This window comes from Anabrus simplex, chromosome 6 (genome assembly GCF_040414725.1).
Source record: "Anabrus simplex isolate iqAnaSimp1 chromosome 6, ASM4041472v1, whole genome shotgun sequence".
In the NCBI taxonomy this organism is placed as follows: Eukaryota; Metazoa; Arthropoda; class Insecta; order Orthoptera; family Tettigoniidae; genus Anabrus; species Anabrus simplex.
In genome coordinates this window covers 276,290,532-276,309,695 of record NC_090270.1, presented here as the reverse complement: position 1 = coordinate 276,309,695, position 19,164 = coordinate 276,290,532, and the positions used below count along the sequence as shown (strand labels likewise).

The 19,164-nt window shown below is 37.3% G+C and overlaps 1 protein-coding gene across 1 annotated transcript in view; it reads left to right on the top strand.

Moving 5' to 3' along the window:
- The window catches only part of LOC136875978 (juvenile hormone esterase), a 113,647-nt gene that overhangs the window by 63,908 nt on the left and 30,575 nt on the right, over positions 1 to 19,164 (top strand). Inside the window, exons 5-6 of the mRNA XM_067149593.2 lie at positions 566 to 753; positions 6,364 to 6,538. Coding sequence (XP_067005694.2) covers positions 566 to 753; positions 6,364 to 6,538 — 363 coding nt within the window. The remainder of the gene's footprint in view (positions 1 to 565; positions 754 to 6,363; positions 6,539 to 19,164) is intronic.

Below are 19,164 nucleotides of genomic sequence, written 5' to 3'. Positions count from 1 at the left end.
GGGTGGTGTATCTTCTTCCAGATTTTCAGTTGCTTGAGAGAATTCTATCTTATGGTTAGGTTCAGGGCAGTTTAAAAGTTGATCAAAGTGCTTTGGAAGTATTCCACAATTCTCAACATTGCTTAGGCCAAATCTTTCATTTTCATCTTTGAAGCATATGCCAGGCACTTGATATCCCTTTAATTGACTCTTAAAAGTCTGGTAGAAGTTTTGAGAATTATTTTTAACAAAGCTGTCTTGCAGATCAATAAGTTATGAGTGTTTGAAAGATCTTTTAACTCCCCTTATTATTCTAGCAGTGTCTTTCCTTTGCTGTTTGAATTGGTCATAGTGCTCAGTCTTTCCAGAGGATTTCCACTTTTTCCATTGTTTTATTCTCTGTTGTAACACATCTTCATATGTTCGATTCCATTACGGTTTCTTTTGAGGTTTGACTAGGTTAAATGTTTTCTGGGCTAAATTGGTTGTTTTTTTAGATAGACCTTGCAACTTCCCATGATGAGATACTTTTATTTCTTCCCAAAATGTTTCCAATGTTTCTTGTGTAATTTGAATTTGTTCATAGGACTCTTCCACCGTTGCATTGCTATGAGCGCTTCACCGATCAAGCCAAGCGATGGCAGATCCCCAGTGGAATTAGCCAAGAAACTTGCTGATTTGGTGAACTGTCCATCAACATCTTCCAAGCAGATAGTGGATTGTCTGCGCCAAAAAAGTGCTGAAGAAATATACACAACTTTACGTAAATTTAGGGTGAGTAAATCTTAGAATTAGGAAGCTGCCTAGCCGAGTTGGTACATCGGTAAATCGTGGATTTGTTTCCCCTTCCCAAAACCCAAATATTCTGAAATAGTATCCCATTTCTCGAGGGTCATTGAGACCTGGTGTCAACTCACTAGGAATCCAGCGTACTTCGAGGTCGAGAAATCACAATTTCACATGTGGCATAATAACTGTTAATAGAGCACACAGGTAGAGCTAGAAAGATCCATAGTTACCTGGCAGAACCACACATGCACAGTAATTGACTTTGTCTATCAGCAAGAGGATGATTCAGTACAGTGCAATGTAGAGTGTAGTTTTGTTTTCATCAGTACTAAGAAACCCTAAACAAAGAGAATACTGTGTTGCACAAGGTTTGGGACATACATCATGGCAACTATTTTTTGAAGAACTAGTATTAGGTTTTATGGTCCACCCAATCAATACACTTCACTTTACAAGTGAGAACACATTCAATGTTAAAATATGTTATACATTTTTTGGTACATGTTTCGTCTAATTTAAGACTTCTTCAACCATAGCGTCTCGTAACTAATTAAGATACATAATTATAACTGTCCAATAATATAAAATGGATGAACCTATGTCCTTTCTGAAATGTTTGAAAATACACTAAAGACAATACATACTATTTTTCCATAAAACTGTACATCACTTTCTTAAAAAAATTCTTCACATGTTAAAATTTGATTCTAAATGACATTTATTGAAATTAGACATTCTTCAGTTAATGATAAGGTAACATTTTCCTATTTCGAGGTCAAAGTTCAAATCTCCCTCAGTCAGATACTGAAGCTACCGGCTACTGCCACTGTATGTCTAATTTCAAGAAATATAATTTAGAATCAAATTTCAACATGTGAAGATTTTTATAAGAAAATGATGGACAGTTTTATGGAAAAATAGTGTGTGTTGTTTTTAGTGTATTTTCAAACATTTCAGAAAGGACATGGGTTCATCCATTTTATATTATTAGACAGTAATAATTATGCATCTTAATTAGTTATGAGATGCTATGGGTGAAGAAGTCTTAAATTACACAAAACATGTACCAAAGAATGTATAACATATTTTAACATTGAATGTGTTCTCAGTTGAAAAGTGAAGTGTACTGATTGGGTGGACCATTAAACCTAATACTAGTTCTTAATTAAGTTGTATCAATATGGATCTATATGATGAAGTTTATAAGTTGCAAGTTTTTTTTTTTCTGCTCCAATGCTAGATCTACCACACAAATGGAAATATGCAGATGGGGTGGGAAGCGTAAGGTTCTGTGGAATGTATGAATAATCCGTGTAGGTTTACCAGGTGTGGGATATAAAGGGAGGAATCTGTCAGTCATGATATCTCTGTGCTGCATAATTTTTATTCTCTGAGAGTACAGTAACATTTCCGGTAAACCCTCAAAGTATTCCCCAAGACTTTACACAACACACCGCCAACCATGTGGGAGACGTCGGATACCAGTCGCCTCACCGTGCGAATTTTTCAATCTCATGTTGTTTCACAGTATTGGCAGTATCCTCTCGTGTCCCAAATGATTCTTTCACTTTGGGGATGAGGTCAAAATTGCATTGAGACAGGTCTGGTAAGTATGGCAGGTGGTTGAGTACTTCCTACCCTCCAGCAGTGAAGTTACCTCGCCACATCCATTCTTTACAGAGCCTGGTTCACTACTGCAGTCCCATAGCCCTGTGCATGGTAACAGTCAAAGACACTGCCATGTCATGCTGTGTCCATGTACTATGCACGTCATGATTTCCAGGGCATGTATGGTAGCACGGTGCAAATGTGAGTGGGAAAAAATAGTTGCCATGACTTTTGCACCAACCCACATATTTGCACAGCTGACAGCTACAGTATTTCAAATGTCAATCATTTCAAAAGTAAGCAAAATACGTACTGTCTCTGCATGTGAAAGTAGTAGCGGGTGATATATAGTATTTTTGACAAATAAGTCAGAGGAGTGCGACGTGTCGCATTACTTGACTATGTCAAAAACATATCAGATGTAAGCCTTTTCAGGTGTTTGCTCTATTAACCAGCGTTTCGTCTTAGGTCTGACACTAGACTCATCAGAGTGGGTGTGTCAGACACTGCGTCAGTGGGTAGGGTCTGACACACCCACTCTGATGAGTCTAGTGTCAGACCTAAGACGAAACGCTGGTTAATAGAGCAAACGCCTGAAAAACCTTACATCTGATATGTTTTTGACATTTTCGACATGCTCTATTGGTGAAAAATATCTAATTCCCTCCATGGGAATTTAGAATTTTCCATTACTTGACTATGTTAACAGTTTGCACATAGGTTCCAACAAAAATAAAGAAGCAATTAATTGTGTAATTTGTTTCCAAGTATGCAGCTGATCATCGAGTTCAGGAGCAACGATACATTCTTTAACAAGCAAGTGATGGAAGGGTACAGTCTGTCTGCAGATGAAACACCAACAATAATCAGGTAGATTAGCAAACAGCTAACACATACTAAGGGAACTATTAGGAAATGATTTCTTATCTACAAAATTGTCGTATAATACACAAGAAATTTGTTGGACTTTCAAGGGGAGAAAAGTAGGACCTTCATGGCCCTTAATGAACATTCTTTTGTCAGGGTTGAATACAATGAAAAGATGAACATCCTCTATGGACATGAACTATGGAATCCTCCAAGATGTTTTCTATGAGCAAGATAAATGATTTTACAAAAGTAGTGTATACATTGGAGAAATGGCCTTTGGATAATAAGGATTATAAATACAGTGCATATGCTAGCTGTGATTGTAAAATTAAATTACAAAATCACAATGTAATTAAACAGTCACAATAATTTTATTTATTTAGCATATGACTTTCAGTGCCAGGAGTGTCCAAGGATATGTTTAGCTCTCCGTTCTTGTTTCTTTACAGTCTTTTATAGGTGGACCACTTCTGTATCTTTGCATTGATTTTCAATATTTTTTTTCTTCTCTTATTGCCTTATTCTTTTATAATACCATCAACCAGCACATTGTCTGTCTAATTTCACTTTTAGTTAACATTTCAGTTTTTATTGCTGTATTTGCAATTATTTTGCAAAATTCTACAAGTTTTCACTTGCTGTTACATTCTTCCCTTATTGTTTGTCTTTTTATCTCTTTCAATTTTTGGACCACCTTCTTGTACAATCTAATAACATCGCTTGATAAATTTGTTTCCCAATAATACCGAGCGTCGTGCGGCTGCGAACTTGCATTCGAGAGATAATGGGTTCGAACCCCACTGTTGGCAGTCCTGAAGATGGTTTTCCATGGTTTCCAACTTTCACACCAGACCTTAAGAAAGGCCACAGCCACTTCCTTCCCACTCCCATCCCACTGTCATCATGAGACCTATCTGTGTCAGTGTGACATACAGAAAATTGTAAAAAATAGTTTCTCAATATTACCATATTCCTAGTAGTTTCTTCACCCCATTTCTCAGTTGCCTCATGTTGATAATTCACTTGGTGCTAGTATGCCATCATTATAATTTCATCTCCTGCTACCGTTTTAACCACAACCAATACTTAAATATTAATTTAATAACATCTGCCTGTATTCTCATCTCTTTATAGCACTCCAGTACTTGCAGTAAAGCTTGGCAACGGACTGCAACCAAGTAAATCTTCTACTGTATATCTGTTAAGTCAGAAGTAAGTTTGTTGATTTGTTACACAAATCAATATGCCTCCACTGAACAGTACCAAACTATACACCATGCCACATGAGACACTCGGACAGGTCATAGAAGTAAGTTATATTTTCAAATTCAAATTTTAACTCCATGTTGAACGAAAATAATCCACAAAATGGACAAAATATTGAAGTTGTTGTAGAAGGGTCGGATTTAGCTCATTTTACACCCCTCACTGCGAGAAACAATGAACTGCAAAAACAACATTTTAAGGTCCTGAAATCCACTTTTCACAAGATATTTTCAAAAATCTCTCCGCTCTTGGAAACTGATCAAGGAATGTCCATCTGTAACCATGGTAACGGCATCTCAAGATGTCCCATTCAAACTTTCCCTCATCGCCATAAGACCTATCTGTGTTGGTGCGATGTAAAAAAAAAAAAACTTTCCCTCTAGCTGTGTAAGAAGCAGTACCGTACCCAAAAATTGATGGAGATAACTTCAACAACTGCATATGTTGTGGTGCCATCTCTCAATGTCTTCAAAAAAAAAAGGCTTCTTTAAGTCTTCAAGGCCTGCCATGATAACTTATTTTACCCCTGAAGTTTGCTCTGTGATACAATCTAGCAATGCATTCTCTGGAAAATTAATCTCAATTCCATAAATGAGTATGGAACAAATGCCTTCAGGTGTGAATTAATTGCTTCAATCATATGTACCATGTTTTTTCATTCCTATTTGTTTTTCAATTCTAAATGATGTCTTCGTTCGTTACATATTTTCTTGACTGCAGTATGTTCATTCCTACCTGTAGAGACTTCATTTTAGTTGTAGATTGCAACAATGGGAAATTTTGCTGTCACTTCAACTGCATCATTAGGGAAAATCATAACTACATGCTTAATAGTAAAAACTGCTGCTTGTTCATGAGATTGTACCACATCTGCATAACAAAGCTTTTGTGATGACTGTAAAGAAAGCTCAGGACAATTGCTGAAAGTAGCAGGGATTAATTTGGAAACTCCATGTTTCAACTGAGGTCAGTTTTAGATAGCTTGTTCCAGGGATGGAACTCAGAGAAATGTATATATTTATGCTCCTAATGGTGTCAAACAAAATACTGTTTATCCTACAGCACTGCATTAATGATTTTTCAGTTAGAAAAAGCTATTCCCTTAGTATAATGACCATACCACAGCGTTGCAGAAAATACCAGTCACTATACATGAAGATGAATGGGTGTTTGAGGATAAAACACACAGAAACATAAATTTAGATTTACAGCTCAATGAATCATTAGAGGGTACAACTATATGATAATACAAAGGCTAATCCCATGCTAAATGAGAACGAGAGGAAAGAGAAATCCAAACTCAAGAAGGTAATGAATTTAGAAGAGTGACCATTAAACCTAAGCCAAGAGCTTCCTAGCATAGCAAATTCAACCGATCATAATTTACATGAAAAGTGCCTTAGTGGGGCACAATTGCCAACACGCACTACATTATGGCATGAGGACAAGTTCTAAAGTATTCGCAGTAAGTTCAAAAATTTACCAAACTGCAGGAAAACAAATATAATTCAATTTCTATGCGTGATTTATTTTCTAGTGCTTGTTGGTATCATACCAATTTATGTGTATTATTTCATTACCTCAAAACTTTGCAAGTACATCCATGCGGATATTGTGAACATGATATATTGCAGGTAGAGCCCGCACGAAACAGCTGACAAGTATATATTATTTGTGTTACTAGTGAAATTTGTTACCTTACCTCTCTAAACAAGCATGTATGATGAACTTCAGGCATTAAGGTCAAAAGGGCTGAACTTAATTTTCCTGTTATAAAGGTAACAAGCTCGCCTGTTCTGCTTCCACAGTGAGGATTTTAGTATTTATGTCTTTTGATTGATTTCTCGACAGGAATTCGGATATAATCCCATCACCGTGTTCAGGCCGGAAGTTGAACCAGATCTCGGAGATGGAAGCGAACGTTTTCTGATTGGTGATCCCCACGAACTAGCGGTGGCTGGTAAATTTGTCCACGTTCCTCTCATTACTGGTTACACAACTCTGGAGTTTGGGTGGAAAGCGCTACGTAAGTAGGTATTCTCATATTACTTGTGATGTACACTACTGTATGAAATCTTGAATTGTAATATTGTCCAAACAGAAATTTTATATGCAATGCCTAATTATATATTCATTATGTAGTGTCCAAATAATTAACATTTCCATCCCATACCTGAGTTAACTCTGAAGTCAATACATGTCTTGCACAGTCCCAACCTCGCGATAACTTGCATTTCAAACGTTGTACTCTCTCCCAGTCCACCAGTTCCAAATTTAGTCTGATGCTCAAATTCTGTTCTTTAACACAAGGTGGTATCATCTGACTGTGCCCTGTAAAGACGACAGTCAATTTGATGTTGCAAGTGATAGATATTATGGTTCCGTATTGAAGATACTATACTTGTAGGATGCTAATTAATTTATTATTTAACCACCTATTCAGTATAATAAAATTCTTATACAATTAGCAATTGGTTATTATTACCTAATGAATGTGAGACATGTTTCACCCTTCATAGAAGGCATCAGTCACTGTACCTTCTCAAGATTAAATCAGGCACCTGATTTAAAATTAAAGTATAATCACTAAGATCTAATATTAACATTTTTACAATAGGAGCAGTCTAAGGAAAAGAATACAATATTCAGTATTAATGTGTATAACAACAATATCAGCCGTTCGCTGTTGATTGTTAGTTGTGTACCTGGACACAAGTAAGTTGGAAAACAAAATATAGCTGTAGAAACAAAACGCAAGGAACAGAATTATATGCAGTGATACGAGAGGTCCAGAATCATCTAGAGAAACTGTCCGGATTCAAATCCTGACCAGGTTGGAGAATTTAACCTTCATTGGTTGATTCCTATGGCTCAGGGGGATGGATGTGTGTGCCATCTTCAGCATTAGAATTCATCATAAGTCAAGCCGCACCTTACAGACATGCAGGTTGCCTACAAGGCATTAACCCAAAATATCTTTATCACATACCATTACACAACTAGTAATCAACAGCCAACAGCTGATATTGTTGTTATACACATTAATACCGAATATTGTATTCTAATTCCTTAGACTGGTCCTATTGTAAAAGTGTTAATATTAGACCTTAGTGATTATACGGGGTATGGGTGGTGCTGAGTAATGACATCCGGAGCACAAATAGTGTCTGAGTGTTATGAAAGGTGTTGCTCAGAGGGTTAGTCGTGCTGCAATGGCACATTCTGACCCAGTGAGGAAAGCAATGCCAAACTACCTCACTCCTCATCTTGCCTAGTATGCCTCATCTGGGCTCTGCCATTGATTTTTGCAGTTTCCCTATAACTGCATAGCCTTTGGTGGTGCTATTTGAGGATCCAACCAGCCTCTGGGCTGATGACCTAACTAACAGTGATTATACTTTAATTTTAAATCAGGTGCCTGATTTAACCTTGAGGAGGTACAGTGACTGATGATGCCTTCTATGAAGGGTGAAATATGTCTCACATTCATAAGGTAACAATGATCAATTCCTAATTGTATAAGAATTTTATTGTATTGAAAAGGTGGTTAAATAATAAATTAATTAGCATCCTACAAGTCAATCTGATATTGATATATCGCTGTACGATACTTTTCAACAGGATGGGCAGGTCCACCTATTCAGTACCATATGTGGTTTTCTTTAACTACAATATTATTATTGTTATTATACATCGGGACTAGTTTTGACCTTACCTTTAGGTCATCTTCAGCCTAGATACATCATTTGGAGAAGATATAACATGCATATATACTTAACTTAATCTTTTATGTCACATATAGTATGTATACAACTATTACATTAATTTCACACACATATATATATATATATATATATATATATATATTTAGCACCTGGCTTCAATAACCAGTCTGGTACAAGAGTATCAGGAACTTCAACCAATCAATAGCTGTCCATCGCAACAGTATTGTCGTTTTTGTGTTATTACTTTCGTATTATTATAATTACGTGCACTCCCTTTTATGTAAATTCATCAGAATAGTGCACTGAAACGTCTTCAATAATACATTTGCCTGCAAACCACATAATTAACAGAACATAACTGGTTATTCTGAAGCAGCTGACAGCAGACATATTGTGAGACTGGAACCCATAGAGTCTAAATGCAAAAATAAGACTGTATATTTCATGCTGAAAATGTTGTTCTATATATTTGGTTTCTTTTATGTTTTTTGCACATTTAATATGATTAATGTCCAGCTCCAATGGTTAGCATCCTAAACTTTGGTCCATAGGGTCCAGGTTCAAATCCTGACCAAGTCAGGGATATTAACCTTCATTGGTTGATTCCTATGGCTATGGATGTGTGTAATGACATTAGAATTCATCATAAGCTGAGCCCTGCCCTACAGACATGTAGGTTGCCTACAAGGCATCAACCCAAAATATCTTCATCACATGTCATTATTATTATGAATAAGTTTGTAGTTATTCACTAAATAGTCAAAATAAATACAATTCAAACTCCACAGTCTCTCTAGATGATTCTGGATCTCTTGTTGTATTACTGCATATAATTCTGCTCCTTGTGTTTTGTTTCTACAGCTATATTTTGTTTTCCAACTTACTTGTGACCAGGTGCAAAGAAATCTTGACAGAAGGTGATATTTTAGAAGTTTTAAAGAATATAAATAAGTCTGACTTTTATGAGGATAGTCAACATGAATTAGCTGTGAATAAAAATGTGGAAATTTATCACAGTTCTTCAGTTCAGGTAATAGAGCAAAGAAACAACTGTTGCTAATCTTTCATAACCAATCTTTCCATACCATGACTGTCCAGTACGATGTATTAGCCTCTGTTAGCAAACACCAAAATCTCAGAAATATTTAGAATGGAATTTGCACAAGAGTGAATAAAACTTGGGAGTTAAAGGGTTGATTCTGTCTCTAGGTTCTTCTCAACGGAAGTTATTTTAAGAATAGGCTGGAGTGAAATTTAACTGAAATTTGACAAAAAATTCAATGTTTGTTTTTTGCCTTGAAAAATTCTCCAGTGAGAAACATGCTAATTTTATTGCTCTGAGCCATTTTTTAAATGTTTGGGGGTATGATTTTTAGTGGCTGAGCATGATTGACTAACAGCTATGTGGGGTCACTGTAACTTCTGTCATGTAATGGATTTGCTCTTTTTCGTATATTTATTTTAATCTCATACTAGCTCATTAGTTTATGTCTGGCCAGTAAATCTGCTATGGTAATGGAGTAAACTATACAGCCAGTGTCTCCACACCAAGTGTTAGGCGGTGGTAAAGAGCCTGACCCACTATAAGGACCAATGGCTAAGGGTGGAGGAGTTCTTATAGAAGGGAAATGGGCCCTCAGGAAATGCCACTGAAAGCCCATATCAACCGTAGCGTCTGTATTCCAGAGGAGCGGCTACAAAAGGTGTCTGTTCTCCATGTTAGGAGTTTTGGCTGGCAGTAGCTCTAAAATTCCTTTGGGAGTGGCAAACCCATCCAAATAAATGCCTATATGATGACAAGTGTACTGAAGCCTCGGAAAATGTTAGGGTGTTCCTCACAAGTGACGTGCAGTTCTTGTGATGCTGGGAGAAATGTGAGAAATGGGCAACCAGCAACCAAATACATCAAGATAGTGATCATTAATGTAGTAACACTAACAGGGAAGGTGGAAGAAATTGTAGATTTTATGGTTGACAATGATATAGCATTGCTGGGAATCAGTGAGACCAAATGTAAAGGGAAAGGTGAGAGGAAACTAACAAAAGGATACACCTTATACTATAGTGAAGGAAGAGAAGCCAAAAATCGTATAGGTCTCATAATTAGAAAAGACCTAAAGGAATACCTACCTAGAATTGGTGGAAAACATAAATGACAGGTTAATTAAGGTCAGATTGAGACATGAAACTGGTGTTACAGATATAATTCAAGGGTATGCTCCACAAACAAGAAATACAGGTATGGATCTAGAGGAATGCCTTGAATATCTGGAAGGGCATACACAAGACAAACAAGTTGTGATCATAGGAGACATGATTACCCGAGTAGGTCAGGAAAGAAAGAAAAGGAGATGAAGAGATTATTGGCCCATTTGGATATGGAAAGAGAAACAAGGCTGGAGATATTTTGGTAGACTTTTGTAGAAGAAATAAACTGATTATTGGTAACACATGGTTTCGAAAGAAAAACAGTCAGAAGATAACAAGATATAATTGGGATAACAAAATCAAAACTCTGATAGATTACATTTTGGTCGAGAAAGTTAACAGGAAAATGTTGGTAGATGTAACAGCCCTCCCAAGTGAATCTTTTGCAGGAGATCACAGAGTTGTGATAGCTAAGTTAAACGTGGGAAAGATACAAAAGATGACTGAGATTAGGCAGAGAATGCAAATGGTGTGGAAATTGCAGGAGAAGGAAATAAATGAAGAGTTAAGACACACATTAAAACAAGTATACCTAAAGAAGATATTGGAAGGGTCAAAGAAGAATGGGCGCACTTTAAAACAGTCATGGTGGAGTCTGCAGTAAAGACTTGTGGAAGAGTATCAGGAAGGAAGAAAGATCAAGAAATGCCCTGGTGGAATGACAGGGTAAAAGATATAGTTAAACAGAAGAAAAAAGGCTTGGAAAAGAAGGCTGAGAAACAGAACAACAGAATGCAAAACAAAATACAGGTACTGCAAGAAGGAGTGCTCCAAGGTGGTTCATGAAGAGAAAAAGAAATGCTGGCAAAAATTCACTGAATCTTTGCAAAAAGATACAACGGGAAGAAAAAAATCTTATTCCAGTGGGTAAAAAAGAAGAAAAACCCAGGTGAAGGTGCTAACTTCATTAAAAATAAACGGGAAGAAGTGATGACACAGAAGCAGAATATACTGCAGAGGTGGGGAAAATACTTTTAACAGCTTTACAACGTGCAAAATACCTCGGTACAAGGAGAAATTGAAGAACCAGACTTAGTGCAGATGGAAGATAAGGAAATCAAGGTGTCCATGGCAAAGATTGAGTGGACCACTACATGAATGAAATGAGGCAAGGCAGCTGGAAATTGATGAGGTCACCATAGAAATGATAATAGCAGCAGGAGCAATAAACACTTCAGAGCAATATGGAGAGAAAAAAACTGCTCCAAAAGAGTGGACAAAAGGGATCATTACCGGGCGAGTTGGCCGTGCGCGTAGAGGCGTGCGGCTGTGAGCTTGCATCCGGGAGATAGTAGGTTCGAATCCCACTATCGGCAGCCCTGAAGATGGTTTTCCGTGGTTTCCCATTTTCACACCAGGCAAATGCTGGGGCTGTACCTTAATTAAGGCCACGGCCGCTTCCTTCCAACTCCTAGGCCTTTCCTATCCCATCGTCGCCGTAAGACCTATCTGTGTCGGTGCGACGTAAAGCCCATAGCAAAAAAAAAAAAAAAGGGATCATTATACCAATTTTCAAGAAAGGAGACAGGAAGCAATGTGAAAATTACAGAGGAGTGACACTGATACCTCATACAGCTAAATCCTTGCAAGAATCTTGTGCAACACCCCCTAATAATGATGGGTGAATAACGTTCTAAAGAGAACGTCGTAGGGAAGTGCGCACCAAGACAAAATTTAAAACAAAGGAGCAAAACAATAAATAACACCTCAAAAGAAAAATGAGTAAGCAAGGCAACATGGAAGAGTGCAGGACCTAACCCATAAAATAAGGTAGAGAAGGGGATCACTAGGAATTGCAACGAACAACACTCAAATAACACCAACTTTAAAATTTTAAAATAAATATATACTTGAAAGAAAATTCATTTTTTACATATTATCAAATAAGAGAAACTCTTTTGACCCCGATAAATAAAATGAATAATAAGGAATGAAAATCAAAATGGCACCCATGAAAATTGGGTAAAATAAATAATCTAGATATAAATAAAATTAATATTCTTTAAAATAAAATCGTTTCCTCATTTTAAAAGGAAAATCCTGGTGCACCAGACAGCTTAAACTTAACAAGTTACTACAAAGTGTTCATAACCAAACTTGAAATTTTAATAAAATCAACATCAAATTATTTAATAGAGGGCTTCCGACATACCCTAGTGGAAGGATCATTTCCCGAAAAACCCACATAACGTAGATCAAACAATGCATCAAATAAATGGAACTCCACACAACAACCGACCAATATGAAAACACATGCCACAAAGAAATTAAAATAAAATCAATACAAATAAATAATGCATTAAATCACCCCACATAGCAGACGAGGTAATTAACAAAAACACGACCCGTAATGAATAATGTAATGAGGCAGGACACGCAGCCACAAGAACGAAAGCACACGATCTCGCCTCAATACCACAAACAATTCGTCATTATATTCACAGCGGCACACACCAGCATACACAAAACCCCACGAGACAATAATGCACAATGTCAGTTGCATAACTGCCACACGACGATAAGATAAGATAAGCAACAACAATCAGAAGAGTAGATAAGGCCAAAACTACGATCGCTCCACACTAGGGACGCCCAAAACCCTCAATTAAAACCCCAAACTTTACATTGTTAAGGAATTAAATCTTTGAAATAAATGTGGGTATCCCCATTTCATAAAGCAATAATCAAATAAAACCACCTGCCGAAATGCAAGAAATATACAATCCTATTCCCTAACTATACATATTAAACAAAAATGAATCTACGAAATATTCAACTAATAATAATAATCATCATCATCATCATCATCATCATCATCATCATCATCATCATCATCTGTTTACCCTCCAGGGACGGCTTTTCCCTCGGACACAGCGAGGGGTCCCACCTCTACCGCCTCAAGGGCAGTGTCCTGGAGCTTCAGACTCTTGGTCGGGGATACAACTGGGGAGAATGACCAGTACCTCGCCCAGGCGGCCTCACCTGCTATGCTGAACAGGGGCCTTGTGGAGGGATGGGGAGATTGGAAGGGATAGGCAAGGAAGAGGGAAGGAAGCGGCCGTGGCCTTATGATGGGTACCATCCCGGCATTCGCCTGGAGGAGAAGTGGGAAACCACGGAAAACCACTTCCAGGATGGCTGAGGTGGGAATCGAACCCACCTCTACTCAGTTGACCTCCCGAAGCTGAGTGGACCCCGTTCCAGCCCTCATACCACTTTTCAAATTTCGTGGCAGAGCCGGGAATCGAACCCGGGCCTCCGGGGGTGGCAGCTAATCACGCTAACCACTACACCACAGAGGCGGACAATAATAATAATAATAATATAGTTTTAAGAAAGGGGTGGTGTTCAGTGCAAACGTAGTAATTAGGTCGGAACACGAATAACACGAGGCCAAAACACATGAAACAAAGCACAAAACAATAATATGAGAATCACAACATCAGAGAAGAGACGAAAATGTGCACCACAATGAACAACGCAATATGAATATGAAATATACAAATAGAAACAGCACACTTACCAAAAACTCAGGGAAACACATGCAGAAACACCAGAAGTAGGAATAAACCAAAGTGAAACACAAAATTTGGAAAAAGCAAGGACGAATTTTGACGGTTACCTAGAGTACTACGCCTTTACACTTCACACACTTCAAGTATGAATGCCATCACCCAACAGTGGCCTAATTTCACTTACAATAAAAACCACTTATAGAATACAGTAAATCACACCCAGAAAGTTATATACACAGTAATAAAACCTAAAGGCGTACCTTTGTGGTGATCAGTTATGCTCAGGTAACCTACTCGTGTTATACCTAATTACTACTGCACCCACAAATAAAAATATTTAAAAAACTTACATAATAAACACAAATATTCTTAAAATACTGTACACAATATTAGTCTTCCTCACTAGGCAAGGTATACCCTCCTTTATTAACCGATTCCAATCAGTTCAGTCATAATAATAATTTGAGTAGCAGTGTAGCCGTTAGCCATGGCGATTAGCTTCCAGTCACGAGCAAGTTCAACAGCAAAAAGATACATTTCACACTCCGCCACTTGGCGCGACACAGTCTCAATACCGCTACACACTCTGGCGGAGACCGCCGAAACACACAGAGAAGTTGCTAGGCACACTCATAGATGGCATAGAAGTCCATGTATCTGTCCACCATGTAATGATACCTCGTAGAAGCACTACCCAAACAGAAAACTATGTGATGAAAAGTCACAATTACCACGTTTAGACTGAATAGATGACCAATATTCAAACAGTTCAGAGCGTTCATGCATTAATTAACCCAAGTCGACCAGGTACAAGGTTTTAGTCATCCCATACTCCAAATGGTGTTGAATTCCAGTTTTCATATGATCGTGGTATAATCACAGCTCCGTACAGTAACTAGGCCGTGAACACGATGTCCGTAGAGGAATTAAATAATTCATCAAAATTACAAGTTCTGATGAGAGACACCATATAAATATATGTCGCATAGACAGTAGATTGTTCAAAGTATATGACATAACAAGCGTATTTAATAAAATAACGCTTCACTTGGATAAACGAATAAGACACAGAGTAGAGGGAAAATTGACAGAACACCAGTATGGATTCAGAAGAGGCAGGTCCACATTTGACCAACATTCACATTGCATCAAATGATGAAGAGGTATTGGGAATATGGAAAGGACATGGTAGTAACGTTTCTAGATATTGAAAAGGCATATAACAGTGTCCCAAGGAATTTGGTATGGAAAACATTAAGAGAGGCACAGTTTGGGAATGAAACAATGCAGATGGTAATAGAATTGTATCAAAATTGCAAAAGCTGTGTTAGAACCAAAGTGGGTCAAACTGAATGGTTCAGAGTTGAGACAGGCTTAAGACAGGGAAGTGTATTGTCTCCCTTACTCTTCATTATCATCATGGATAGAATTCTACATAATATCAAAGAGAAGATGATGGGCGAGCAAGTAAAGTCTATGCTCTTTGCTGTTGACAATGTAGTTTGGGGAGATAATGAAGAGGAAGTACAGACACAAGTCGATTTATGGAATGGGGAGATAAGAAATTTTGGAATTAAGATTAGTACTGCAAAAATCAAGACTTTGATCATGATGAGAGATAACATAAAATCCAGGGGAGTGATAAAAATAGGAAATGAACCTCTTGAAGTAGTGAAAAATTTGGGGAGCATGATGTCACAAGATGGAAATTTGGATGGAGAAATTGATTTAAGAATACAGCAGTCTGCAAGTTTCTACCAGTATGTGAGAGATATTGTATGGAACAAAGATGTGCCAATGAAGTGCAAGAAGGTTTTATAGTCATCTTATTATAAACCTATACTGACCTATGCTTCAGCAGCCTGGACAATGACTAAGTGGAACCAAAGTAAGATACAAGCAGCTGAAATGAGGTTCTTGAGGAGCATACAAGGAAAGAGAGGACAATATAGAATACGAAATGAGGAAATAAGGAGAAGTGTGGGAGTGTGTAAACTTCAAGAAGAGACATATAGCAAAGCTAAATTAACTTGGACATATGATGAGAATGCCAGGAGAGAGAAAATACCAAAGAGAACATTCATGGGTACAGAGACTGTAAAGAGGCCTAGGGGATGGCCTAGAATGAGATGGAGGAGTTCTGTTGTGGACTGTATTTCAAATAGAGGAGTCTATAACAATAAAGTACTAGAAAAGGAATGATGGAAAGATTGAGTAAGGTACACTAACCTACCCAGAGAGAATCTGGAAAAAAGAATGGATGACTAGCTCATTAGTGTTAGATTGGCATGGATGTTTATTGTAACTAACCAACTGGAATGGGCAATGAAAGGACCCATCAGTGGGTCTAGCGACTTTTAAAAGAGGCATAACGTATGAAAATGTTCATCTGCATCCTTGCTGAAACAATGTTTATGCTCCTCTTCATTTAAAATATTATTTGAGTTACAACAGTTTTATTATTATCAGGTTGAAATTTGATATAAATATCTAGCCATGTACCAAGAATAAGAAGCTGCTACGTTGTGTGAAAGGGAAAATACATTAGTTGTTCTAAAACCAGTAACTGTCATTAAAGCTACAAGGAAATATGAAATGGACCTATGGGCAAAATACAAAATAATATAGGTAACTGTTGCACAAAGAACTATTTCATAGTGCAGCACTTAATATTTTAACATATTCAGAAACTCATCAAATATAAGAGCACAGTACTTGCAATTCTGAGGATTCACTTACAAAATTGATAGCAACTAGTGGTAAAAACTGTATAAAGTATCTTGCACAATTTAACATACAATATGTTGCAGATGAACAAGCATCTGATGCTAGAAAGATACAAAAAATGTTCCACCACTCTTTTAAAATTCATGAAGATATGTAACTCATCTAACAACACCAGTCTTTAAGGTCGATATTACTCTGCGTGCTACCTACATATCAGCAATGTAAAACGAGCCAACCTTGCATGGGTAAAACAATCATATGTATTATTCACCCCAGGATGAAAGGACCATTCTACAAACATACTGTTTATTGTGTGTTGTTATAATAAAAGTACCGCTAATGTGAACAAGTCAGTAGGTTGTGCAATGAGACCTGTTGTGATAGAACCTAACTAAACACTGTTAAACATGAACCAGAAGTAAAATATGGAAACTGAATGTCAAACTGCAAGCGCATGCATAAGCAGCACGCTTTCTGCGAGCAAGGAGTGTGTCTCCATTGTAGATTAATTGGTAAGGTACCAAGAAGGTTTCTGAGATCTGAAAATAGACCCACTGTTGGAATCCTGCTCTACACAGACATTTGTCAAAGGAATTCAGAACTTTATTGTATTAAGTATTTATGGCTGAGTGTCCCCTTTCAGATACATTAGCTTTTGTAGCTTTTTATTTTCTGTCAATAAAACCTTGATACAGATAGTTCGGACCTATTTCGCCCTCCACTGTATTTAGTGTTAAGATGTGCTAGCAACCTCACTATTTTACCCTTGAATGCAGCAATCACCAACACCATCACAAAGATTTCTCAGTCATGTTTGTAGGAACACTGGCTATAATACTGACTAGAGTGGAGCGGCCATCTTAAGATACTGGAACTTCAAAAGAGACACATAAGTCGTTAGGGTGCTAGCATCAAATTAAAGGCCTTCCAGCCAAGATGACATGATGTTAGTATTTCTATGGCTTTTTTTTTTTTCTGAGTATAATAGCAATGCCTTCTCTGTATGATTCTCTTTTGCTGTTTGTAGTTGGTCTAAAGCCTCCTTTCTCAGTTGATAATAGCCTCATTGAACCAGAGCTTCGCAATCCTTTTCATTCATTCTATTTGGGCTCGTTTTATATATTCCACTATTCTTTCCAGTCATTCTTCTATCTCCTCATTGTCTAATAGGGCTTTTGCTGCTTTCAGTGAAAAAATTACTTGTTTAAGAAAAGCTGAGTTTAATTTTCTTGTTCATGCTAATAACTTCATATGCCCTTAAAACCTATAAAGTCAACAGTAGAGATAGTAGCAGACCTCAAGCTGCAGAAATGAAGTTCCTGAGGTCGATTCTACAGAAAATAAGAAGAGATAAGACCCAGAATGAAGAGATACGTCATAATACACAAGTAAAGCCCCCTCTAAGTGACAATGTAAGAACATCAAGACACAAATTATATCGCCGTGTAAAAAGGATGTACTAGAAAAGGAATTGGAAGGCAAAAGACCTAGAGGCAGACCAAGGAACCAGTGGATCAGTCAAGTAAAGCAGGAGTGGTATGGCACCAAGTTGAGAAGGAAGAAATTTACCCGGATAGACAAAGATGGAGAGTGCTCTTCTACTGCACCCGGGTATCTAGAAATAGATAAAGGATGATGATGATGATGTGGATGTTCAATTTATTCCATTTGTGATTTGTATGTTTCTTTGATATTTGAAATATTTTGATCACTGGTAAGTGTTATAAAAAAGAATAATTAAGGAAGAAACCAACTACATAGAAGAACATGCAAACAAACAAGTGGAAGAAGCAAAACCTGTTCGCAACACGGAGGCAGATGATGAGAGTTTCAGCTGCTGGGATACAAATCAATAAATTGGGAACAGCATTTCATGAGCCTTCTCAACAAAAATCAAACAGAGGAAGCATGCCCAATAAGACAGAAAAAGTTATTCCCGTCCAAGCAAATAATGAATTAAGAAGTAATTGAAGCTATTAAACATGAAAAGAACAAGAAACCAATGGGATCAGATGACATATTCAATGAAAATATAAAGAAAACAGCAGAAATGCTAGTCAGATTTTGGTTGAAACTGTTCAATAAATGCCTTGAAAAGGGGTAGATACCAGAAAGCTGGAAAACATTGACACTGAAAATATTGTACAAAGGCAAAGAAAATATGAAAACCCCAATTCGTAGAGGGGAATAGCACTGGAGGGCAACATATACAAGACATTCTCTACCATAGTGAATCAAAGATTGATAGAAGAAACAGATCAATACATCCCCAAGGAACAATTTGATTTCAGGAAAGGAAAAGGGACACTGCATGCAAAAAAAATACCTACTAGAACAAACTGAAAATGCTTTGAAGATAACAAAAGGGAAATACATGGCTGTCTTTGTAGAGTTTGAAAAAATTTTGATTTGGAAAATAAAAAAGAGAAGCTACTGAAAAGGTAAAGGAAACTAACCGGACAAGGAAATGAAAGTGA